General features: G+C 45.5%; 1 protein-coding gene across 9 annotated transcripts in view; it reads right to left on the bottom strand.

Moving 5' to 3' along the window:
• LOC145643233 (pleckstrin homology domain-containing family G member 5-like) overlaps positions 1–27419 on the bottom strand; it is a 43861-nt gene that overhangs the window by 15922 nt on the left and 520 nt on the right. For 3 of the 9 annotated variants that reach the window (XM_081709797.1, XM_081709791.1, XM_081709792.1), the window contains exons 2-8: positions 26805–26963; positions 16714–16790; positions 2419–2560; positions 1831–1930; positions 1552–1609; positions 818–909; positions 435–571 (exon numbers count right to left, since the gene is read on the bottom strand). In XM_081709797.1, coding sequence (XP_081565923.1) covers positions 435–571; positions 818–909; positions 1552–1609; positions 1831–1930; positions 2419–2560; positions 16714–16790; positions 26805–26883 — 685 coding nt within the window. In that variant the 5' untranslated portion in view covers positions 26884–26963. Of the gene's footprint in view, positions 1–434; positions 572–817; positions 910–1551; positions 1610–1830; positions 1931–2418; positions 2561–5338; positions 5650–8038; positions 8161–9056; positions 9243–16713; positions 16791–21855; positions 22656–26804; positions 26964–27419 lie in introns of those variants that run through there. The other 6 variants (XM_081709789.1, XM_081709794.1, XM_081709790.1 and 3 more) reach the window with 5 other exon arrangements.

The following is a 27419-nucleotide window of genomic DNA, read 5'->3' as shown; positions in this document are numbered from 1 at the left end:
AGTATGATGACTGTGGCGAGTGTGTGTGTGTGTGTGTGTGTGTGTGTGTGTGTGTGTGTGTGTGTGTGTATGAGCACGCGCACACAAACTTGGTGGAGTGCAAGACGAGGATTTGTTAAGAGGTTATTTGTCATAAAAGAGGCTTTGTGGTTGGAGCTGCCCAGTAGTCACAGAAAATACACACACACACACACACACACACACACACACACACACACACACACACACACACACATATATACATAAAAATAGACATTACTATGATAGTACATGTGTGTGTGTGTGTGTGTAGGAGTGGAAATAGCAGTGTAATACACAAGACTTCCAAAGAAAGAGGTCAGAGAGAAGTCTGTCATGATCTGTGCAAGTGAAGTGCTTCTGAAGCTTACACACCCCCACCCACCCATTTAATAACGACGAGTTTCCCCTCTTACCTTTGACTTTAAGGTAGTGCCCTCCAAAAGGGTAAGCCTCAAAGTGGAGTGAGAGGGGAGTGTTCGACTGGTCTAGGAACAGGTCTACCCGCGACAACTCAATGCCCTTCCGCTCGAACACTGGTCCCAGTAGCTCTCTAAATGCAAGAATGGATGAAACCAATCAGAACGCTTTCCCTCCGACTCTCACGTTAAGCCTTTTACCCACAGGTGTTTCATAACGTGCAGTGTGAAAGGAGTTATACTGAAACTAAAGACGACTTCCTGGCAGACAGCTAGTCATGGATAGGCTGTAGTTGGTTGATCACTATCATGTACACTATCTGTTTGTAAATGTATTCACAAGAATGGCTCTATAATTGAAACTCTCCTCCCTCACTCACCTTAGTGTCTTCTTTTTCATGGCGGGAACAATCTCTGTATCTATGTCAACGTTCAGGTCAAACTTTAGGGTGAAGCATTCTTTACTGGGGTCCTGCAGGGGGTGACACAGCAGTTTAAAAAAAAGAAAAAGAAAAAAATAAAGATGATTAGTACGATTCAGCACAAATCAGCACGATTCTGTAAGATTCAGCAGCATGTGCCTCGGAAAGAAACAGAATGCTGTTGTTATCTCTGTAATGACGGGCTCGGATATCTCACTAAGGATCACATTTTGAGCCCAAGAAAGATGACTCAGATGCTGATGTCATTTCCTGTGTATTGGCCACATCAGTGTTTAATGGCCTCACCATGAATGACCAAGACTGACTTTCCCCAGGAAAACATTTGGAACCGACAAGACAAATCCAGTTAAACCCAGATGCACACTCACACACAGACACCTAAATACATACACATGCAAACACACACACTCCTACACAAAGATTTACACAGATATAAACAGATGGTCACCTGTGTATAGGAAAGCTGATCTCCCTGAGCCTCATTAAGCCAAGGTTTAAACCCCAAAATATAAATGTATTGGTGAATAACCATCAAATCTCCTACTTGTTCCAAAATTTGCATTACTTCCCAAAAAACAACATCTACTGAGTGCATTAGAGCTAAAACTGTAATGTGCTTGAACCACCACTGCCGGTGTCTCTCCCATAATCCCCAGAAGACACGCACTCACATCAGTGTAACGCCGACGATGCTTCTTCTTCGGCTTCATCTTTCCAGGCTTACGCTCCCTGGAAGCCCACATGTGCATAAGAACACACACACACACACACACACACACACACACACACACACGTGAAGACATCCCAACATACCAGCTTCCACATGTACAATAACAATTACACTGCACACAAAATGTACAAAGTGTCTGTCCGCTGAGCTTATCCCAGCAAGTGAGAAACCGGACGCGCAGCATGCACGCCGGACGTCACGCGGCGCGGCGCTAACTGACCCTCTCTCTGTGGCCCCCTCCTCCTCCTCCTCCAGGTCTGAGGGGGGGCTGGTCCTGGGGGGACAGGAGCGGGTTGACACATTCCGCGCCAGGATGGAACCTGCAGAAACGCACATGAGGCTGTGTGAGGCTGTGTCCAAGTGCAAGTCCTCTAAAGAACAAGTCACACAAAGGGCAAGATGTTCTCCCAGCAGGGGTGGTGTTAGTCCAGTTCACCTGTGCGTGGCTTTCTTCATACGGACTTCAAAGCACAGCAGTGACTATCTATCTTGAGCATTACTGGAAACAGGAAGTTTCCCAATATTCCATCGCTATTTAAAACTTCGCGATGACTATTTATAGTTCATTTTAAATTCCAGTAAAAGGATGCAATTCGTTACGTTTCACAAGAGCAGATGAAAGAACAGTTAAAGTGATTTATTGTGTACTGGGCTTGCGCTTGGCAATGTAGGATGGCTAGATTACTGCTAAGTGCATCTGGTTTTATCTGGGTAGGTATTTGTAAAGGGGTGTGCGCGCACGCGTGTAAGGTTAGGTGTGTGCACGTGTGTATAGACGTGTGTGCGCGCGTGCACGTGTGCTCCTTGCCTTGTGGCTGGAGATGAAAGCGAGGGTGACGGTCAAAGTGCATATTGTCCGTCTCGTCTGGGTGGCAGCGGGAGTCACATGACTCACACAGGTGAAGAGGGCTCTTGCTATTCAGATCCTGACAGTCTGGATGATGGCACACCTGGACATGCACACAGACACACGAACACACACGATTTTTGCATAAGTTCTGGAGGAGGAATCAGTGCATGTCTTTTTTTTTTTTTTGTATATTTATTTAATCACCTCTCTTCATAGTAACGTCAAACGTATTTATATAGCACTTTTTACAACGCGCAGTGTCATAAAGCAGCTTTACAAATGTATGGGTCCAGATCAATGATGAGCAAGCTGAAAGTGACCGTAGCAAAGGACCCCCCCCCCACTGTACAACATCACACTGCACCCTCCCCCCACTCCACCCCTATGTCTTCAACCCCCACCGCTGGAGCAGCGGCCAGGGCAGAGCGGCTGGGTGCTGACTCAGAAAGCCCAAACCTGGCTCCACCTCAAGCCCTCAAGCCCCGAGCCCTCCAGGACGAACAGCTGAGACACTCCGTCAAGGAGTGAGCCAAACGGTAAAGGACTAAATCCTAGAGAACTCCTGAGCGCCAAGTCAAGTCTTCTTCCTGTCCTGGCTCCCGCACGCCGCGTTTACTTCAGCTTCCAGGAGCCGTGCAGCCGGCCCGCGCCTTCTCCCAGGCCACACCCCTGTGAGGGTCCATCCCTTTTCCCCCCTTCTCTCACCAGACGTCTTAAGTTGCCCGACTCAGCCAGCCCTCGAGTCAGGTTAAGCCCCTGAGGGGGTGAAGCTTTAGGCAGGATCTTGACTCCCCACCAAGATCCATGGCTCTGAAATCAGTCGAATCTTCGGGGGGTGGGGTGGTTAAATCGGCCATCGTTGCATCACAGCAACAAGCTCCTGTCTTTGTTTCAGTGATATTGTCCCTTTGTTAAAGAAGCAAATGCTTTGAATTGTTTCCCCCTTTCCTGGTGTGTACACATATAATTAATAAACAAATAAGAACTCCGATCCAGGAAATGAAGAAAAGCCCGTGGAAGGACGTGAAAGTGGCTCTGCCCCAGGCAGCGTAACGCACTGCAAACACTGAATGAGTCTTAAACCAGAGGGATACTGATGGAGAGATCGTGGCAGAGATTAGACAGAGACACATACACACACATACACAGATACTACACTTCCTCCTGCTGTCATGGCAACTGGGTCTGCCTCATTGTCTGGTCCAGAAAAGCGCAATTAACAGCAATAAAGCCAAGGTGGGTCTGCTATGCTCACCACCAGGCACACTCCCATCCTGACCCATCCAGGACGGGAACGGGACGGGAGACAGACTGAAAGAAGGGCATCCTGGCTATGGGGTGCATGGACAGAGAAAAGGAAGTTAAGTGAACGGAAAAACGGACTCCTGCAGAAAAAGTTTCAGAGCGAAATGCACATAGAAAAGAGTCGAGCGCTCGCATTAGCAGCATGGACAGCTCGCCAGGCGGCAGAAGTCAGCGCTGGCGATCAGGGAGCCTTTGCCAGGGATTACTGTGAAGGCCAACTGAGCGTGCGTGCGTGTGTGTGTGTGTGTCTCATGTTGCCTGCTCTGGGTGTTATGGGGAGTGTGTGTGTGTCTCATGTTGCCTGCTCTGGGTGTTATGGGGAGTGAGAGTGTGTGTGTGGGTGTATAAGCACATGTATGTAAGCAATGAGTGAGACAAGACACCAACAGCTGTGAACACATTGATCTCACTAGGGCTTCCATGTGTCCAGAGCCACGAGGCACTTGTTAACACACACACACACACACACACACACACACACACACACACACACACAAAGTGTTTGGTCAGCACAACTGATCAAACTACAAGACTTGGTCACAAAGAGCAACTGCTTCCACAAACCCTTTGCCATCATTCTAATGAAGCAATTGGCAGTGCCATCGTCCATGCGTGAGGCATGAAGTGTATACTGCAGTGACACCGTCCCTGTGCGAGGCACAGCGTGCATGTCGCAGTGACACCGTCCCTAAACGCACAACTGGCAAGCACGGCCTAGAATGAGTGAATGGGCTTTACTGTCCACTACTGCACAAGAGAGAGAGAGATCGAGAAACATGCATGGTCGCACAAAAATCACTTTTATCCACCCGAAGATAAAGGGCAAAGGACTTTGTTAAATCTGACAGCGCCCACACCCACAGACAGAAGCCGAACGGATCAGAGCCAGACGGCTCTGCAACCCTCTGCCTACACGTCGATACAGTCATGGGACTGACCAGCAGCAGGAGGACAATGGATGCACTTCAAGTGGACCAAGCTGCACTTGCAGAGCTACCGGATTAAAGCGTGTAATACGGAAGGAAGCGTGTAGTAACTTGTACTGGGAAAGTTCCCTGAAGGAGCTCCACCTGAAGCCACTACTCCTGACTCTCAGGCTGACAGACACAGAACGAAGAGCTGAGCGCTCCCCTTTTCTCAGCTGGTCATCCGGGCAAACCGCAAAACACGAGGCAGCGTGAGGAGAGTGGCCAAAGGTCATGGTAACAGAGGCCTGCTTGCCGGTCACAATACTCCCAGCAGTGCCAGCTGAGCTGATCAAAACGTGCCTCCAACGCGCCTCCAACGCGCCTCTTCTCACCTCCCCAAGTGTGACGTATAGTGCGTGTGTGAACGACGGAAGGAGAGATTCTTAAGAGTGGGTTTGAGCTTCACACTTGTCCAGTTCTGTTGGAAACGAGCATTAGAGGATAACTGATGAGAAGACGCTGATACGTCAACAAAATACCAAAATAAGCAAACAACCCAAACGAACAAGAAAAAAGCCATAAACAAAAAAACACAGTTCTATACCACAGCACGTAAAACCGACTCCCCCCCCCCACAACCCCCAAGAGAGGCGCCTTGTTCTTACCCCATTTTCTCTTTATTTTCTTTTATTCCAAAGCTTTATACAGACAGAAAATTCTCTGTGAGGCAACCAGCGATTTAAGACCCTTTAAAATATCCACAACAGAGCCTTCAGCTAATAGTCTGACTTCAAAATGAGTATGAGAGCATGCATGAGTGTTGTGGGAGCGTGTGGGCGAGCGAGCGAGCAAGAAAGGGGCATGGTGAGAGAGAGAGAGCGCGCGAGCGAGCGAGGGAGGAGAAATATCATTTAGTGAGTCACTGAATCGCACGTCAGCCACCATGACTGAGGTGTCTGACAAGAGTGAGACACACACATTCTACTCTCTCGCTAACACAACACACCCATGCCCCCAAGACCGAAACATACACACAGACCTACTCAAGCACCCACTGAGCACTTACTCAGACAAACTGATTCATACCTTCCTTGCCTTAAAACCAAAGATGTGCACAACCCACAATCACATAAACAAAATGACCATGCATACACAGAGTCATGACATACACAAGGTCAGTCAGTCAATCTGTTACAGCACAGCAAGCAACTGTACGGATGTGTCCTAGATCTCCTCTCTCAACATCCAGAGTATGGCTCCATGCTCAGACACCTAGACTCAATCAAGTAGGCTAGCCAACAAGTTTCTTCTGTTTATATGTGGGGACCTCGCTAGAACTCCTACATAGGAAACGGGACAAAATCATTTCGGTACACAGAGAACAACGGCCGATTAAGTGTGTTACAACGTTTACTTTAGACATCCTGAAAAATAATCATGAAAGCTAGGAAATTAGATTTTCTGCATCTGGAATTCAACGCTTGGCATGCACTTGCTTAGAGAGCTATAATGCAGCTCACAGAATTAATTGCACCAGCCACATCTTCAAATAAACCGAAGAAGGGTCCAATTTACTTTCATCTGCATATGAGCAGGATGGCAGCGTGGTGGAGCGTTTTAGTTAGTTGGCAGACTCATGTCTGGCCTGTAAAAACCACTGCGTTCCATTAGCCTGCTCTCCACGCTTTGTTTTGCTTTGCCTTATTAAGCTGGCCTAAAAACAGGACGTCCCGTCCCGGCTACCCCTTTTGAAAGGGGCCGTGCGCACACGTGGTTTCGAGATAACTGGGTCGGAAGCATAAAAGCTATGAAAGTGTTAATGACCTTGCCGATATAAGCGCACTAAAATGTCTTTGGTCCATCGCCTCTAGAAGTCTTGGGTGGGCAGCACCAGTGTGGAAAAGCAGGTCTGATGTTTGAGAGAGGGATGCTGATAACACCACGGGCGAGAAACCTGTGAAACACCGCTCTGAGAATCAGTCGTCCTCTTTCTGTTCACTCAGCCCTGTTCATCTGAATGAAGGCATCTAGGCAAGATAAGGGAACACATGTGGACCAGGTGGGTACAGCTGAAATATTTCAGTGCCTCAAGAGGGAAATCACACACCAAAATATTCACCAGTCAACTGCTCCAGACCTGCCTGCCAAGTCCAACCCTACCATCACTCCCCTGCCAGCACATTAAGGCTCTCGTGAAGTTCTAAGAAGACAAATCACCATTGAGTTTCTTTTAAATGGCTAGCACCGGCAGTGTTACCAGGAGTACACTTTGATATGACACAGCAGAACCAACTGGGAAGTCTCTACTGTCAATTTCCACTTGGTCTTGAGAAGCATCCAGCTCACAGGAAGCAAAAAAGCAGGGAGGTTGTGACTGACCAACCATGTGCAAGAGCCGGTGGGGTTTCCACACTCTAGTTAGCAAAGCCTCAGGGTCAGCTTGACAGTCAAACCTGACTCGGATATAAACGAAATTCCTTCATGAAAAAGGGGAGATAAGCACACGAGACATTCGTCTGAAATTTAAAATAAACAGAATCCTGATCACGCTTTACCTCTGTCTAGGCCACAGTCTCATGACCTGAAGCAAAAGGTCACTGGGGTTGGCTCATCACCAAACTGCTCAGCCACCAACCTCACACACAATATAGCTAGTGTTCATCCCATATAGCTTATCAAAATATGAACTGCTTTAAAGCTAAACAAGCAGGTAAACAAAAACAAATTTAAGCCTCTGTTGGCTGACATGCCACATCCTGAGAGGTTGAGAAGCATGTGGTAAAAGTGAGAGCATCAGGCGGAAGGTCCTCACCTCCTCCAGTGGCATATGACTATATACTCGGCTTCCGGTATATTCCGCCAGTGTATGTTGGAACATGCAGTACAAACACTACCAGAAAGCCAAAAGGTGCATACACACCCACCTCAAACTGCCAGCTTTTCACAACTTCTCACGGGTAACTGATACAGAGAAACACGCTCAAAAGTTTGGAAAAGCCTGAACAAATTTGTTCAAGTTGTATTTTTTTTTTTTCTTTTAAACAAACCACAGCACTTGCTTGGGATGACTGAAAATCCTTTAGAAGACATAAAACCATTTACCAGAAAAGACTGAGACCAGTAGAACTTATATAAGCATGTCTTATAACGACTGAGTTCTTTTCCCAGTGATCACCATGTTATTTCCATTCAAACCAGTAAAGAAAATCTTCAAAGTACAACATTTAACAATACTGACGCTCATCCACTTGGTAGCACCCCAGAGACCCCCGTTACACAATACTAGCGCCACAGAAAAACAGCCGAGTTCAACGGAGAAACAGACGGAGTCGGTACGAGCTTGTGTCCGGAGCCAGCGGACTCACCAGCAGATGTTCCTGCTCTCCCGCTATCTCTGTATCAGCTCTAAGGCAGGCAGATGCACTGAGCGGAGCAGGCTGTCTCGGGCTCCTACAGCCCTACTGTGATGCAATACCGCTATCCATAGCTTGAGGGGAGGAATAGAGTCAACGGCGGTGGGGGGGGGGGGGGTCGGAGCAAGAGAGAGAAGAGAAAGGAGAGACGTAGAGAGTAAGAAAAAAAGAGGGGAAAAAAAATTGGTCATTGGGACTCAAGGTCAATCTTTGCTTTTTTTTTTTTGCAACAGGAAAGGGGGATATATTAATGGGTGCAGAGGACCTTGGGTAGTATCAGAAGCAGATGTGAACTATACCGACACAGGAGAAAAACAGCGGTAGAAAAGTCTGACAGGCCAGAGATCTGAGCGCCGTCGCCCCCAAAAGCCGAGTGGTAGAGCTCATTCCAAAAAAAAAAAGAGAGAGCTTTATTTCTCTAATGAAAGACAAAGAAAGGGGAGCAAGAGAGAGAGAGCAGGATGGGAAGAAATGGGAAAAATTTGCACTAGTCTGCGTTCGTTCCAAAACCACCTCCAGTCCAGACCTGCTGGCTTGTGCTGTTCAGTTTGACATGTTCAAACTGATCCACTTATACATCAAGATCCACACAATTCCCAAGAAATTTGCCAAGAGCGTCAGTAGGCTCCACATATTAGATGTTATAATTATTAACACACATACACACCCCTTCACACACCCACCCATACTACCTACATCGGCATGCGCATGCAATAGAACTCCACATGCTAACCAGCAAACGTGTTGTGCTTTAGAACGGCTTAACATCGTTTTGTTATATATAACAAAGGTTAAAGAGCAAGGTGAAATCGCAAAAAATGAGGAAGAGACAACGAGAGGAAGAGGGGAAGAGCGAGAGAAAGAAAATAACCAGAGAAAGCAAGCACGAGAGAGAGAGAGAGAGAAACAGAGAGACAAGCAAGAGACAAGGTGGACTCCTGTGTCTCACTGTACCTTCATGGCCACTCACCTGTGGCAGACAGACAAAGAGGTGCGTGCGCGCTCCACCCGAGGTCTGAGGATGGCACGTCAGGTTATACGTATGCATATGTGCAGTCTGCGTGTAGTCTGCGTGTAGTCTCCTAAGCCCAAACACATCTACTGCCTTGGTAGTCAGTGTGCATGTGAAGTGAGAGAATTTAGCTACCTGATCTGATGTCTCCGTATAGAGATATGGAAACTTCTCTCACTGGTGAGGGGCGAGGCTAAGAGCGGGGGAAAACCGTCTCACACACACACACACACACACACACGCACGCACACACACACACAAAAGGACACACCCCCTGCATTACCTGTCGTGCACAAACAGGGATTCTCTCTCCTCTCTCTAATTTAATCCTACGGGCACGTTTGGAAACGCATTTGTTCATCGCGGGTCTTCAAATTGAAGTGTCACACAAGTTCACTTAGAAGACTTGAGAGCTGAAGAGAGGTGAGCTGCCAACCTAAAGGAAGAGGAAGTCTGAGTGGAGAGAGGAGAAATGAGAAACTCATCAAGCCTCAGGAAGATGCAGCACAAGTAGATAAACAAGAACCCAAGTTTAAAACAGATGGCTCTTTACCTACATGATAAAATAGTGAAACAAAATCAGATACTTAGAACTCAGTTACGCATCAGTTGATTCCCCACCCATGCCAGAAGGCTCGAAGCTGCGTCCGTATCCAAACCTGCTTGCAGGTTAGCACGCCTACGAGAGGGTAAAAACTCTGCAGTTAAACTCGGGATGGCCAAACAAGGCGCATGGCAGATTGCTGTACACCCAGTCCTACGCATCAGTGAGGTGCCTGATCCCCTCAGGGACCGCGGTGTCCTGAACTCCTGTCAGCTCTGCCCAGCGTCAGTAATGAGCTGACTTCTTTAGAAAAGAGAACCAAGTCATGGAAGACCAGGTGGAATCACTTGTTGGGTTGCATATTTGAAACATAGCGGGTTTGTAAAAAGTAGTCCTCTCTTGGATGATGGCTCTAGACTAGGTTATCAAGCAATGATAATCCAAGTGAACAGCGGGTTGAGAGATCTTTGCCTGAAAGCACACTATACCATTGGTGGTGCTGACTGCCACTGTAAATGAGCGCTCATGTGTTTACCATGAAACACACAGCTTGGCTGAAATGTTCCTGAAGACCCTGTTAAACTGGATCCATCAAGTAAATGTGCTAGCTTGGCGCACACTTTGAGGGATGGATGGCTTCCAAGAACAGGCCTAGAATCTACTCGTCAGCCCTTACTGCTGCAGTCAAAAGCCAGCAGCCAACTTGTCAACAGGGCACGGGACCAGCTGCCTTATGTCCATATCAATGGGTCTATTAGGGTATTAAAAGCAAAAACTGATCCTGGACCAGAGCTGCTACTCAGTACACCAGAACTGCTCAGGAACTGTTCAAAACATCATTCCTGTTTATTTAAGAAGTTGTAAGAAGACAAAACATTTGTAGCATAATCTGGGGAAGAGAAGCCCAGGTGTCGTGGGTGACCAGAGACCACTAGTGTCTCACGAAACAGGCTTACATATGTCAAAGTCAAATGTATTTCTATAGGACATTTTACAACATCCGTTGTTACAAAGCAGCTTTACAAACGTCCAAGCCCCCAGTGAGCAAGCCAAAAGCGATAGTGGCAAGGAAAAACTGTCTAGAGCATGAGAAAGAAACCTTGATAGGAACCAAGACTCAAAGAGGGAGCCCCATCATTCTAATCCTAATCCGAAACCCATTTTGCATGACAACGTCTGTCCAGGGCTCACACACTCACTTCATTATAACACCCTCCCATGTACCTGCCAGCCAAAAGCACGCAGCCATCGGTGGTGACCTAAAACTGACCACTAGTGAAGTGTTGGAAGGATGGCGACCTGTGCCCCAGACAAAGTATTTCTTCCAAAATAAAAAAAAAAAGTTTGTAATAATTGTAAATGTACATTTGAATGTTTTGGTTGAAACGTAAGTAACCGGAGATACCTAGCACTATTATTGTTCATTGAAATGAAAGCTTACATTGATTTCGTACCTGGGACTTTACTACAACTGTGAGTTTGTGCTACCAATGACGACATCAAATCATTTCTTAAACTCTGTGGAATCTCTCCGCCCGAGTAAACAGCGTTCACTGGCCCTGCCCTCCCACTCTGCAATCATGTTTGTGCATGCCTATTTCCTGGCAGGTGTTGATTCCAAATGTGATGTGGATAAGGACCTCTCTCCGTCTTCTCTGGAATCCTCCCTTGGACCCGTTGATTTATATCTATACCATGAAGATTCAAAATTGGAGTATCTTGTCTTCCAGGAAATCAGCAAACTTCCATGGAAACAGAAAAGTCAAAAACAAACAACCCCCCCCCCCTCCCCCAATCCTTTTCTTTTAATCTTAAGGTCATCATAGTTGTAAGATCGATAGTCCCATTATACTGCCACAAGTCTAAATACTGCGTTTCAGAACATTCATACTTCTAAACTTTAGTAGAAGAGACTTAAAAGCTTGTACATTCTGTGTGTGCAAGTATGCTCAAAGGGTAGGGTGCGCAGCATCTCCGTGCAAGTATGCACCAAAGGTTAAGGTGCGCAGCATCTCTGTGCAAGTACGCTCAAAGGTTAGGGTGCGCAGCAGCTCTGTGCAAGTACGCTCAAAGGTTAGGGTGCGCAGCATCTCTGTGCAAGTACGCTCAAAGCTTAGGGTGCGCAGCATCTCTGTGCAAGTATGCGCAAAGGTTAGGGTGCGCAGCATCTCTGTGCAAGTATGCGCAAAGGTTAGGGTGCGCAGCATCTCTGTGCAAGTATGCTCAAAGGTTAGGGTGCGCAGCATCTCTGTGCAAGTATGCTCAAAGGTTAGGGTGCGCAGCATCTCTGTGCAAGTATGCTCAAAGGTTAGGGTGCGCAGCATCTCTGTGCAAGTATGCTCAAAGGTTAGGGTGCGCAGCATCTCTGTGCAAGTATGCTCAAAGGTTAGGGTGCGCAGCATCTCTGTGCAAGTATGCTCAAAGGTTAGGGTGCGCAGCATCTCTGTGCAAGTATGCTCAAAGGTTAGGGTGCGCAGCATCTCTGTGCAAGTATGCTCAAAGGTTAGGGTGCGCAGCATCTCTGTGCAAGTATGCTCAAAGGTTAGGGTGCGCAGCATCTCTGTGCAAGTATGCTCAAAGGTTAGGGTGCGCAGCATCTCTGTGCAAGTATGCTCAAAGGTTAGGGTGCGCAGCATCTCTGTGCAAGTATGCTCAAAGGTTAGGGTGCGCAGCATCTCTGTGCAAGTATGCTCAAAGGTTAGGGTGCGCAGCATCTCTGTGCAAGTATGCTCAAAGGTTAGGGTGCGCAGCATCTCTGTGCAAGTATGCTCAAAGGTTAGGGTGCGCAGCATCTCTGTGCAAGTATGCTCAAAGGTTAGGGTGCGCAGCATCTCTGTGCAAGTATGCTCAAAGGTTAGGGTGTGCAGCATCTCTGTGCAAGTATGCTCAAGGGTTAGGGTGCGCAGCATCTCTGTGCAAGTATGCTCAAAGGTTAGGGTGCGCAGCATCTCTGTGCAAGTATGCTCAAAGCTTAGGGTGCGCAGCATCTGCACAGGCTGCTCTGGATGTACACTCTGACCACACAGTGTCTCTCACTGTCTGCCACATTTGCCATCTTTACATTCCAAATAACCTGTCGAGTTGAGTTTAGGTGCATGACAGAGGTGTATGCAGCAGGGCTGGGCACTGAAGCACTGTGCTTCAAAAACAAGGGCAGTGTCAGCTGGGCTAACCCATATGAGCAAGAGCAATTAAACCAATTAGGCACGAGTTGCTGCACAAGACGTGAGCAAAATGATTTATAAAGGGTTTAAAAGTTTGGATGATACAAGCTGATAAGCATATTCTGAACGTCGACAGCTGATGCTGAACACACTGACGTGTACTGGGCTATTTCGAGAGCAGGTCAAGCGCTCTCTTCCTGGTTTAAGCAGACACCCTGCTGCAAGGTTCTCAGCAACATTAGTAGTAACCCTTTTCTGTCTTTAAAATATTTTTCTGATTAGAAAGAAAACTAAGCAAGTGTGATGAGATTTGAAATAGCACACACACACACACACACACACACCCACACGCTTCTAATAAAGCCATAATAGGCTGTGTACATTACCAAGCAACTTATGCTGTGTGTGTGTGTTTACTTCACTTCTTCTAGTTATCAAATACATCAACATTCTCCATACTAATAATTTCCTATTTGAAACTTTTTTTTTTTTTAAGCCCACATCAGAAAAACTGCTTCATTGTCCATCCTATAAATTACCTGCCGTTCGAAAACATTTAATGAAGTTCTTAAAAAAAAAAAAAAAAAAAGTCACTTATTTCATCAGAAGTAGCTGAAAGGCAACGCAGGCTATTGTCCTCGATTTCAACTCTCCCTTCCCAGATGAAGTGGTCCTACGCCGAATACCCATCCCACTACTGCGAAGGCAAGTGCCAGTGTAAAGATGACTGATGTCCCAGCATTCCTACAGCCAAAGTCACAGGCATCCCATTCTTTGTTCCAGGAGTGGAAAAGCATTGGTCTGCTGTCGGGCTCGGCCCATGTGATTCAAGCTCTTGGTGGAGAAAAGAACGAACCAAAAAGAGGCAGAACCAAAAAGGTGGCGGGTTGGACTTCCTCGCCTTCCTCATTTTAGCTGACGAGCTACAGAGCTTCTCTGCTTATTCTGGATTCCCGTCACCTACGGAACGACACTGGCGGCTGTGTGGAACAGGGCCGCGATATCCAGAGACTCCCGGAGTGCTCCGTTCAGGTGGAACGGCGGGGGGCCTGAGGCATGTACGGATATGCCAGGGAGGCCCATCACCCACTTCCCAGAAATGTGCTCTTTGGTGAAACGCGGGCTTTCCCCCCCCCATGGGCGGCCCAAATATAGACTGGCAGGCCGTCAAACATCCGCACTAGCAATGGTGAGGTATGAACCGTACCAGGAGCCTAGCGAACGCTTATGCTGGTACCTTAGCAGAGTCAGCACCTTCACCGAGTCCAAGAGAAGAGCAACGAGGCAGGTGTAGCTTTTAACCTTCCACCAGACCCACAGTTACCACTCTCAAAGATGCGAGACAACGCGTTTCTTGCTTAGTCAAATTAGCAGGCTGATTTGACACTCAAATTTCAGTTGCTCATCCGTTCACACTCAGGGCAGAGAGAGCGAATTAGCGCGGGCAGACGCAGGACGTCTCGGGCTTCGGGTGATGAGAAGGCCATGAGGCCTTGAAAGGAAACCCCATCTACCTAAATGAAAATTATTTCAAGGTTAACTGATTAAGATGGGTCACCCTCAAAAAGACGATGGTTGGGCGACATGAGTCATGTGACCAGCCAGCGTGACAGATGGTGATGGGGGGGTGATGGGAGTGGTACTGGTATGAGTAAAAGAGTGCCGTGAGAGAAGATAGACATGCGAGGCAGTCCGAGAGGAAAAAAGAGGAAGAGACGATAAAAGGAGTGAAAGTGAGTAGGAGAGTGAGAAAACAGACAGGAACTAAAACACAGGCAGAAGAAATTGAGAAGGGGAAAAAAAAAAAAAAAAAGAAGTGAGAAATATACGAGGAGAGTAAATTGGTAGATTCAAGATGCCGATCACTCCACTTGCTTACACAGTTACACACAAACAAAAACTCTCTCTCACTTTCAGTGCTGGCAGCAGTGCAGTTTTGTTGGGCAGGGCAGGGCAGGTTGGCATAGCGAGCTCCACCCTCCTGGTGCTGTCTGATCCTGCTGTAGGGTGAATGGAGGTGGCAAGCATGCCCAGACTCGCCTGGCCGGGCCCGGCTCAGGCCTCCTACCAACCACGTCCAACGCCTTAAGCCAGCACACAGGGCTTTTAACGACCACGTCGACAGCCTTCAACCAGCACACGACGCTTTTAAACGACCACGTCCACAGCCTTCAACCAACACACGGCGCTTTTAACGACCATGCCGGGACTAAGAACTGCAGAAGGAAAAAAATAAATAAATAAAAACTTTGAAAAAACTTTGAAAAAGACATCGGAAACGGAGGCTCAAGAAAACACACTTTCACAATACCCTGCAGACCAGGCGCCCTCGACCCTATCTAGACAGCAGTGTTTGTTGTGTTTAAATTTAAATGCGTGCATTGCGTAAAACTAGTGCCTGCTTCCCTGCTGAAGTGGCAGCTGAGATGCATGAATCAGTGGATTGAAATCGTGTGCGTGGGTCTGTTGAAACTGGAACAAAATAACCGCCACCACACGTCCAGGACAGAAAAGCAGAACATACTTCGAATTTTCAAGTGATTAATTATAGGTTTAGGATCGTGTGCCCTGTTTAGCAAAGGAACTGCCAGTTAAAACAGCTCTCTCTAGTTCATTTATACCTTTGAGGCAGATCGAAGGTAAACAGTAACTGCTAGCAAACATGGGCAACAATGCTCCCAAAAACGTACATCTGTTTCCCCCTGGTGGTCACATTTTGCTACAGCAGAGTGGGAGCCAGCAGCACATTCCAACAGCCCCCAAATCAAGACATGATTACTCTAAACAGAGCACATTTATTTACCACATTATTGATTAACACAATCGATTCTTGTATAAAGATTTCCCATGCACACTTTTTATTCCAATCACTACCAGCAGTCACATTAAAACATGACCCTGCTTGCTAAGAGATTGCAGGAACAAAGGAGAGAGACCCCAGAGTAGGAGCAAGTGACCCTGAACACACCAAAACAGCTGCAATCCTGCTTCTCTTTTCCTCTGAGACTCATAGAGTCTCACTCCCCCCAAGCCTCAAGGATCTCACTTTCACAGTTGTGAGGATCTCACTTCTCAGAGTCTCTAGAGTCTCACTCCCTGCTGAGTCGCTAGGATCTCACTATGGAAACGCCAAAGCAGAGGAGACACGGCTAAGCGCTGACCTCCTCTTCAAATCACAGCCACACCACTGACATACGGCAACCGACAACACATTATACGTTTGGAGTACTTTAATCGAGGCTTTATGTAAGCAAGTTGCAAAGCCCTAAACAAGGACTGGCCTGCGGTACAAATTAAAAGTGCTGGGGTGATTTCCCTGAAGGGGCCAGACGGTTCCTCCCACGCTATCTGCTCCTCATGTACCCGTTGAGTGCAGGTGGGCGAAACCGAGAGGCGTCTTTCTGTCAGCAGTCGCTTAGAAGAGCAGCATGCGGACACGCATTACGCCGTCCTACTAATGCTCACTGCCTCAGGGCCCCTGACAGGAATGAACAAAGACAGAAAGATGATTCTTATTAGGGAGCAGACAATTCAGTCAGGGTGGGGGCGAAGGGTGGAGGGGGCTGCAGTGGGGATAAGCCTCCCGGAGCAGGGAACCCGGGGTCCGAGGTGGCACCAGAGACAGCGCGGCCCTGACGGAGGAACCCACGTCACACGCTGCCGCCAGCGCTCTCAAAAGGCCATACAACAGCAGGATCCTCCACATACCCACACACACGTGCATAAACAGTGAGACAGACAGACTCGCTTTGTCAGTGAGTACGTGGGTGTGCGTTCAAAAGTAATTCATCCAAGAACGGACACAGACACAGACCGACTGAGGTGTGCGATTTTGCGGTTTTGCTCGACAATAACTTAGCCAGAACCCTCCGTAGAGCGGAATAAAGAACATGCCCAGTGTTTTTACCTTTGCGGCACGGCGGTGCTCTGTGCAGCCTGGATGCTGACACACCACACACTCATCATCCTGAGGGGGCTTCTCATCTGGAACAGGAGATAAAAGAGCCAGTATTAACTTTGGCACACACCCACACACACTCGCGCGCAAACGCACACATACACGTGCGTGTGCAACCTGCGCAGACACTCTCAAAATGAAGCTCGGGGGGAGAGATGACAGGGCCCGGTAAAGAGAAGATAATGTCTTTTGATGAGCTGATCACCGTTTAGGCTGCAGTGGCCAGTCCCACTGACGCAGCAATCAAAGCGAGCAGGCCGGAGGCCAAAAGGTGACGAGAGAACGGGCTGAGAGATGGACCGAGAATAAACCAGGCAGAGGAAGATTAAAGAGGGCTGAGGAAGAGGATAAAAAAGGAAGCAGCAAATGTGGATGAAGATGTTCACCACAGTTTGATCAAAAGACCACAATGAGATGTCTAAAGCGTGTGGTGCCAAGTTGGGAAACTAGCTGCTGTTGTGCTAGGTTGGGGCCGTCCCGCATGCCTTCACAATATTTGGCTTATACGAAACGACAGTTTGAAGGTCTGTATTGGGCTAAACAACTCTCTCTGATTAAGGTTAAAAAAAAAAAAAAAAAGAAAAGAAGAAGAGAGGAAAATAGCAAACCTCTTTTCCATCGCTTTGCCATGTCTATTAGTTTTTAAACTCCTTTTAAAGGAGCTTGGTTTGGAAAGACACAGGGTTGGTGTATGTGGTCAGATTTTTTCCTGGTAGTTTCTGCCAATTAAAGTTTTTCCTGATTTTGCCTGAAATTGGTAGGGCTGGCCAATCGGATGTCTGGGGGTGATGTAGCATGACACGTCAGTAAAGAGATGAAGCAAACTGACGTACACGGCGTGCTCTGAAATCTCACATGAGCATGAGCAGATATTCCGCATATAAGCTGTTAATGCTCTGTCATTTCAAAATGCAATGGGGAATGAAAATTAGAGCCTTAAAATGTGTGTAAACCGGAGGTTGGGGGGGGGGGTTAACGCAGACACATCTGCAGTAGAGCAGCAAGTCAGGAAAACAGGTCTGGACATGAGGGCCTGGAGATGAGCAGTAATTTTAGCTGTAGCGCAGGACAGCGAATGGTAATGACTGTGTGTGAAGAGCAATGCAGTCTGACTCAGCGATGTACATTTCTGGGCGTTACACCTCTTTCCCAGTTCCGTGTGCTCCCTCCCTCCCTCCCTCCCTCCCGGAATTTCTGACCTCAGCACTGCTTAGCAAGCCCAGAAAAACAAATGAAACCATACTGGTAGCACACGCAGAGCTCCACGTGGACATGTGACGGTACTCAGCAGGGACACTGAGGAGGCCAACTGGAGACAAGTGCCCTGGGTTTTCTGTTTGGGAAAGCTTCTCTGAACACACATTCTACACCCACCTACCCACCCACATCTGAATGCCAGGTCATACCATGTGAAACTGCTCAGAGGTCGTTTCCATCATCTCCCATGGAAAAGGAGCAAAAGGATTTTTAAACCTTGCAACTTTTTTTTGTTTTGGTAAAAATGATTTTTCATGCTCTGTCAGCCATTTCAATATTGATGCTTCTCACAAACTCACAAATCTTTAACGGTCCATCCACAAATTGCACCGGCATCTGCTCCAGGACATGTATGGGAAAGGCACCTGCCTATAGTAGATTTGCAGAGATAATGCTGGTCATACTGTTAACCCTCTGTGCTTGTAACCCCAATTCCATTTTTACTATGTCAGGATACATGACCAGATATGGACCAAGCACAAATTACTCTAATCTTTATCAGAAATCAAAACCTACATCTGATTACGTGTTATGTATTACACGCATGTTGCATCTATTCTAGGGGCTTTATTGCAAAACACTGATTACTTTTTTGGGTCCATGTGACCTTTCATCCCTACAATAATTGATCTGTCCACACCTGAAGTACAGTAAAGAAAATTACTGAGATTTAAACAAAAGACATTCAAAATGATCAATCTTCACTGTCACCGATTTGCATGCAATCAACATTTCCATAAACAGTGCCCCTGAAAACACTGAGAGCTTACAGAGAAGCCTCAACACAGCACAGAACTGGTGCTGCGCATTAGTGAGTTTGCCATTTTTGAGAACAAACTGTACAAAAATAAGCCAAACCAGCATTTTTAGAGTAAAGCTCCTTGCGCAGTTCAACTCTGTATCTACATTAAGACAGACACAAGTCCTTTATTCATTATCCCCACATACAAGTATGCAGTCATGATGCACCAGAAGTCTTCCCCAAGTTGAGGCGAGGGAAACATGGCATGTGTTTTTGTCTGAAGAATGTGTGGACTGCCAAAGGGGTCCACATTTTACCTGCCTGCATCATCTACATCTACATTTATAGCACTGTATTTAAGGCATGATGACTGACTCCTCGACCTTGCTCTGATGTCTGTTTGCCCGCAAGTTGACTGGACGCTGTAATAGTGCAAGGCATTGCCTAAAACCGTCTTTCTGTGGTTGGGTTAGAGCAAAAACATGGATTGCCAGGTGGCTTATAAAGACTGGGTTGAGAAACAATGCCCTAAAGGAATGTTTCACAATCTAGTCCATGTGGACCAGTCCACTGTTTTAGACGTTCCCAAAACAGTTGCACCAGATATTCTATGTTCTTTACTTTTTTGCTTCAGCTGTAATAAGAACTGGAAAAGAGCCCAAATGAAGATTTTCTGTGGTTCCTTCAGGATTCGGGGCTCAGAAACACTGCCCTAGAAAAGAGACAGCAGATGACCGCCGACTGCCTGGGAACAGGGAGATTTCTTCAGATGGAATATCAGAGGCCAAGACCACAACTTACCTCACCGCTGTACGACGTGTGAACAACTTTCTTTAAAAAACAAAAACAGAACAAAAAACCCTGCAACTGATAAGCATCTGCAGTGAAGACCTGCATTCAAGTCAAGGAAACCTGTAGAGTATTGCTTTTGTGCCAAGTTAGGAGTGACCTGTCCATTCATCCATAAACTTTACAGTGGTTCCAGAATTAATATGGCCTGATGACTTTAGCCATATTTCCATGCCAGTTACAGAGCAAGAAATGAGTGAAACTAGATGCTATACAACCGTCCATTTTCCACATTAATGGAAACAGTAACTTGCGGAGAAAGGAAAAAGGGCTCTATGACTTGGCAAGCAAACATGCAGACAACTATAACGACACAGGAAACGATCGTTTTCACATGGGGGAAAAAAAACAAAACATGCGGCTGGTGGAGTGGCTAAGTGTCCGCGCCTCATGCACTTTAAAAGCGTATTTAGCTTAAAAATGGGTAGGAGGTGCCAAAACTCATTAAATGGCAAATAAAGGATAAAAGAAAGAAAACCTGCTTTTGCACTCTCAGCCAAAAGCACTGCCTGGTGTAGACTCTCCGTGTTCCATCTGAACACCTCTCATCTGTTGCTGCCCGGTGCCATAGCACGGTTCAAGTGAAGCCATTCTGTCGCCGTCAGCTCAACCCGCAGACATGCACAAAGCACCATGACTCCTCTAAACACAAATGTGCTTACAGCGGACGCAAGTGAAAACTCTGCAAACAAAGGCAATGTGTCCAGGCTCGGGTGACTGGCGAGGGAGCGAATTAACTTGTAGGCCAGCCAGACGTGACCCATTTCAGTGGCCTGAGAAGGACTCTGATGCATGTAGAGCTTCCACAAGGAACTCTGGTTTAACGCCAGCACTTAAATGCACATCTACTATAAATATAGCCGCTAGGCACAGCAAACCATCAAAACACCAAAATGACCGCTCGGTATAACTAAGTTACTACCCAATCCGTTATGCAACAGGAATGTTTAAAACCGCTGGTGGTAGCTAATCCTAAATAGTGGCCTTTTAAAAAGATTGCATAATGTGGCCTCAAGCCATGGCTTCTTCCTCTTTCACCTTTACCAGCTGTTAGGGCAGAACGATGTGTGCTTTCCCCTTAGTACAAATCAGCACTAATTTGGATCTTTGGGAATTCAAGTCTATGCTTGACAATAAGAATATGTACTTGGATGGAGGCAGTAGCAGGGCCTGGCTAAGCTGCTTGGCCTTGCTCTCTGATTGAGTGAACGGGGCACCAAAGAGCGGCCTCCATGCTGTGTCCCATGCTGTGTCCCTCCTTGGCTGAAGCATCCCAGAGGTACGAGCAGGAATTCTGAGCACGCCAAATGACCTGCAGTAGCGCGCGAGGCTTCCAGGAGTGGACCGCGGATAGAGTTCCGTTCTCCGCCAGGTGAATCAATAGCGAGAGCCGCCGAAGCGACGCGCTTCGCGGCTGCGAGCCATGATCATTTCATTCCAGCCTTGGATATCATTTGAGGCATACTCACAGCTAGACAGCAAGTTTCCATTGAGCAAAAGTGGGGGATATCATTTACGTAATGCGTGTTTTACCTGCATCTAGCCCAGCAAATGTTGCGCAAAAAACAAATAATAAAAAAAACAAATCCAGTGACCTTTTGTTTGGCACTACAGTATGAAACTGTGCAAGTCAAATGACCCACAAAACTGGCTGACTTAACAAAACTAAACTGGTTGTTGGCAAGGAGATTAGATCAAGCATGTATTGATATGTGACACAAAGTGTGACCAGGACATCCGTAGTGTTTAGAAGTACACACTTTCCTCTTGGTGACCTTTACTGTGTACAAGGTAAAACTCTGATACATTATTTACATGTACTGTGGATAGGATAATACACTTTACATTCCCATGGGCATGAGCTTGTGTTTAATATGACAAAATGCCATGTTAAATAAGTCATAAAAATGCTTTACTGGCATGTGTCCTTCATAAATCAGGGCTTTAGATACTCAGTCTGCCTGCCTGCACAAAAATAGTGTCCAATACTAATAGTGTATAAGGGAGTAATGGAAACTTTCAAAAACCAAGGAATTTAGAATTTACATAGATTTTACTCTAGACAATTCCATTGTTAGTCTAAAATTGCTCTAGTCAGTCATACCTAGTTTCCAATATTTTCTTATCGTCATGGCAATAGGAAAATTTGAATATCATGAATATCAATTCAAGGCCAATGACTCCCAGGAGTCATATGTGCTTGCCACATTAGAGCTTTTGAGAGGAACGGAACCTGTCCTTACCATATGGATCGTGGATGACCTCCAGGGAGGAGGACCAGGAGAAGCGCTCTGGAAACAGCTCCATTTGAGAGGAGGGAAGAGTTTCCAGTTCATAGGCCCCTCGCTTCTTCCAGTAGAGGAACATGGCAAATGAGGAAGCTTTGTGAAGCTAAAGAAAAGGCTTGCTTCACTTCCTTACACTTCAGCTGATGACGACGACCTCAACCGCTAAACCGTCCTGTCCTGACACGACATGCAGGTTTGCTTCAAGCTGCTGGAACTGAGCCTTCAGTGTCTAACAAAACTAAGGACATATCCCATCCCAGCAAACCCTACCTCCAAGATACTGGGAATAGTCGGAGGCAAACGGTTCCCTATAAATCAGGCACCTGCATAGTTACTTCACCTTTTTTGTGTCAATTAAACTTTCTCTTTGAACAAGATCCATTGTTTCCAAGTTCAGAAAACGTCTATATCCAAGCCAAAACCCGACCCGTACTCCACGTCCAAGAAAAGCCTGGCATCTATTTCACAGAAACACTCGACAATAACTTTCAGGAGAGCACGTGTAACTGGTTCCATCATCTGTTGTTAATTCTATTTGAAGCCAAGCAGTTTAATTCCCAAACAAAGCACACACATACACTGGATGGAGTTGGCATAAATAAAACAAACCAAGCCATTCTTTTGACCGAAAGCAAACAAGCAGAAAAAAAAAGAAGAAAAAAAAAAAAGAACATTTCATTTTATCCTTTCACTGTCATTAAATTTGTGGTATATCTTTATAAACCCCTCTCATCTTGATTGTGTCGCCCATTTACTGAAGCTCAAAAGTTAACACTGGTTGCAGTGAGGTCTGATTGGTGCTGTAGCCTGTGTAGTGTCCCACCGAAGAGTGGGCTGGCCAATAAAAGGCCCTCGACCCACACTTTCAGACAAATGTTGCATTCACCCCAAGATGAAATGCATCGGTCCGAGTCAACGCCTTTCAGTATAGGTGGCACAAAGGTCTCTTGTACCCACCTCCTACGTCGGCAGAGAACTTTTTTCCATGATTTGCAAAGACTGTAAAAGTCTGACATTTTTCTGCATTCATCACACTCTGGCACACTCCGATTGGTGATGGATTTTTGCCTTGTGAATGCAATGTGACTGTGCTAATGCGTTCAGCTATTTCTGCGGAGGGACCACGCAGGCAAAGGACAAGCACGTTGCACTAATGAGGTAATGGGGCATGCAAAGAAAACACTTTTTTTTTTTGGGTGCCCCCGTGCACAATTACAACAATCTCTTACTTTATTTGGGTTAGGATCTCAACAAAGGATTAGAGTTCCCTAATGCTACAGAGAGCTGTGAGCAAAGTTGTTGTGTGCTCGGCGTTGCCCCTGCATGGAGCCTTCAGTAAGGTTGCAAAAAAGTTGATTCATTGTTAACCTTGTGCTGAAGAGAGCTAAATAATCAGAGTGAGAACACATGCTAATCTGGCAAAAGAGCAAGAGTGTCGCACAACAACTCAGATGTCCAATTTTGGGCTAAGAAATTAGAGGGTAGGACAGAAGCTGGTTCGCCGCTTAGAGGTTGGCCTCACAGACATATGGTAGCAATCTGAATCAGTCTGGAACGCATGAGCAGGTCACGCTGCTCCAGAACTAGGCCCAAAAGAGCAGTAGAAGTCTGTTAACAGCTGAAAGAAAGCAAAAGTGCAGGGGACTCCCCTGGCCATGTCAAACCGATGTTCCTCTCAGAATCTCACAGGTGCATCTGGCATGTTTTCAGCACATGGTGACTCTCAGATCTTTGACTTTATTCATTTACTTTATGCAAAATACAAATTTGTTTATTTTCAATTTGGAAAGGAACAAATGTCATCAAGGATCTTTAAAACCTCAAATTTTATGATACAAATTATTTCCCCAACACTATACTCTATTTCCTGAAATATAAATCACATTCTAAACTGTTTCTTTCATTAACAATAGGTGCACCTTGGGTTTTACCTGATCACAAGCACTTCACTAACTTAGAAACTACCAGGGCCTTTGGAGCAAAGGCCCTCTGAAGAACATTTTAGTCATTTTCTATTTCAGATCGCATCCAGGCTGTGATCCACTATAATCGCTTTAAGCCAATTCAAGAAAGCTGCTTGCTAATTTTAATGGAAATCTGTCAATTAACTAATCCATTTAATTTGCTTAACTGATCATTTAGATCAGCAAAGCTACAGTAAAATAACTGCTCACATTCACCAGATATCTACATTAAAGTTGCAAAAGTCCCATTAAATATTACTGCCACATAATGCTCATTCAAGCTCATTCAAGCCAACTACAACAACTACTTCTAAAATCCCTTAATTGTCAACTCTATGGCTGAAATTACTATGGGTGTTCACCCCATGAAAAGCTGGGAGCAGACAGTTCCTGTAATTCTCTGTATGTGAGCTGATATAAAAGACAGCTCATCCTGCAAAGACATGCTCATTAATGGAAGCCTGCCATGTTCCTAAACAGTCATGAGATGGGTGTGGGCCCCAGCTTGGGTTAAAGAAGCAGCAGTCTGGGGAGAAGAGAAGGTGTCATAGCACGACCTCTGAGTAATGGCTCCTTTCATCATTGGTTTAGCATGGCATGGCAGAGAGACCAGCCACAAATTCAGACCGAAGGGTGTGGGCCAGTCCACCAAAGAAACGAGACATGATGACTGTTTCTGAAGTGAGGCGCATTTAAGAGTAAATCCTTTCCTCTGGAGCGAGGCTTGCACGGAGAACATGTTCCCTTACCTCTCGTCTCCAGAGACAGTGCAACCAAGCATGGGAGCACCAAAGACTTTCAAAGGAAACATAAAACGTCTGCATTAACTGCAATGCAGCAACGTGTGGCGTGACTATGAATGAAAATACTGGAAGATCACATGTGAGCAAACCTGCATATTCTGTAAAATGATTTTATATGTCATGAAATCACAAAAGGTGTCTGCCAAAAGGTCCAAATGGTTTCCCTGGCCAATGGCCTTCCTAGGCTTCAGCCAAATAACAGCCTACATATCATTACATTACAGCTGGGACCTAGCTGAAGGAACTCAAACAGCCCCCTCAGGCTACCACAGCAGTGTACCATCTGTCATAGCAAATCTCTAGATGCAAGTTCACTGCTTTAAAAAAAAAACCCTGCTAATCCCCACCATTCAAATAGGAGTAATAGCTGCGTGACCACCACTTTAACTGGGGGGGCAGGATGCAGAGACAGAGGAGTATGCTTAAAATCAGTCTAGTCTTCTATATGGAAAGACTAATGGAGGTAAAGACCATAGGAAAGTAACGAAAGATGGAGAGAGGAATGGCCTGCAGCTGTGTAAGTGTGTTCACGGCCGTGACGTCACCCTTCTTTGCCTCGGTGTGCGTCTGTGCGTGTTTGGTTTAGGTCGCTGAAGCAATGACATGCTATAATCATGCAATCTAGCAGGAACAGCCTTTTACATTTACAGACAGTTACATTTATGTTGTGTAAATTTTGAATTATAATCTGTCAGAAGACAGGTCTGAAATATTGGAAAATATTATAATCAGGCAGGCACATTCTATAAAACACCCTTTTCTATTGACTGACTCGTTTAAATGTGCTACAAGCATGCTACCAGCTTTGTAAAAGTCTGCATAATGCAATGAATAAGTCAAATTAAACACTAAACACATGTACACATGCATACACACCGTTGTTCTTATGTCCCTAAAGTATGTTTTATTCATGACTAATGAGGTCATGTTACTTTTGGCAGAAAAGCATCAGTGCTACTGTACTAAACACACTAAAGAACGATATATTATGGAACCCACTGCCCTAATATTGTTTGTGTAAGGGATTAATGCAAGAGGCACTAATCAATCAAAGATTTAGCCTTGCAGAATGTATATATTTGATTACAGTACATAGTTAAATATTTAGACTATGGTACACTGCAATTGCTTCCTGGAATTTCACACACACACACACACACACACACACACAAATATATAAAAATCTATCTATAATAATAAAGTCCATATACAAACACATATGAGTGGTAAATTACCCATATGTCTGCAGATTCATAAGAAAGCCTTGTATTTCAAGGAGGACCGATTCCCTGTTGCCTGGATCAGTAAGGCCATGCTTTATCCCTCCATGGCTTACAATCCCATGGTAGTATTCTAGCCAGTGGATGGCTAAATATAAATCACTACTGCAGGCTTGACAGATAATATTACAGGCTACCAGGATAATCTTGTCATAGTTCTGGCAAGCAATCATTGTGTACCTGGGACATTTGCCATTGTAAAACGTATAACTAGGCAGGCAAAAGCATATTTGCCTACTGTCCGGTCTTTCAATGTTATAAAATATACATGAAGACCAGCTTCCAATTTTCTTTCTGTAAAATACAAACTGAGGCAAAGCCTGGACCATGCAAGATTTACATGGTGAAGGGAGCTCAACATTAAGTAATTTAGGCTAGCAGATACCTATAATTTCTTGTAACAATCTCTAAGAATAATACAGCAATTCTTTGCAAATGTATAAGGACCGGATGAGGAACTGCAGGAACACAATCAACCATCTTATGAGGTGGCACACATTAAAGAGTGTGTATAGATGAAGCTCAGTTAAAGGCAATTATGAAAGAATTGATAAAACTTCATCCTCCATGCTCATTTCAGAATGAAAAAAGTGATTATGGCTAATCCGTGGCTAAATTAATTGATCAAGTCTGAATGTACATGTTATCATCAAGTTAAGAGCTGCATCATCTCATGTTATGAGGTATAGTTAACTACACTATATAGACCGAGATGCCTCTACGATTTATTCATCCATATTGCGACAAGTCGGATAGGGTAGGGTCCTATAGTGAGTCTCAAGTGTGTAGTCTATAATTAGAAATGACAATAATTACAATTATTTTACATAACGGTGAAGCGTAAAGAAAAATCTTACTGAGACGTAGTCGAATCCCAAGCCAGCTTCTAGGAGGAGACTTGTGAAGAGCTGTATTCATGGTCTTGTCTGGAACCATCCAGGATTTATACAACGCTGCATTTAATCCGACTGGTGCAGGCGGAGGTAGAAACAGCTGGCTGAAAGGACCAGCAGATCCTACAACGGCAAAGTGGGAATAAGATGTCTAGATCATTATTTCCTTTGTTCAGCCTGTAACCACATACTAGTTAAACTGATAGTATTCTGTTTCTTCAAATGCACTATACAAGTATTTATCATCATCATTTAACATCACTGCGATAAATTCAATTTAAGCGACTAAAATCTTAGTGCTGATGTAAATTAGCTAACCTAGCTAACCCTAGCAATGCTAAAACTTGATGCAGCTGTCCGCAGGTTATCAAAGAACTTACGCGACTGGAACCATTTAGCTAGGAAGGCTCTACAAAAAACGGGATAATGGATAAAACATATAGCTAACCCATGTCCGTTATTAAATTACTGCTTGACGAGTTCACCCTTTTCCGAGTTACCTTAAACAGCTAGATTTAGGGTAGCTAAGAGATTATATATATATATATATATATATATATATATATATATATATATATA

This window comes from Electrophorus electricus, unplaced genomic scaffold (genome assembly GCF_041902795.1).
Source record: "Electrophorus electricus isolate QZ-2024a unplaced genomic scaffold, ASM4190279v1 Scaffold90, whole genome shotgun sequence".
NCBI classification, from domain to species: Eukaryota; Metazoa; Chordata; class Actinopteri; order Gymnotiformes; family Gymnotidae; genus Electrophorus; species Electrophorus electricus.
Note: the sequence above shows the minus strand (reverse complement) of the source record. Positions and strands in the feature narration are given on the sequence as shown.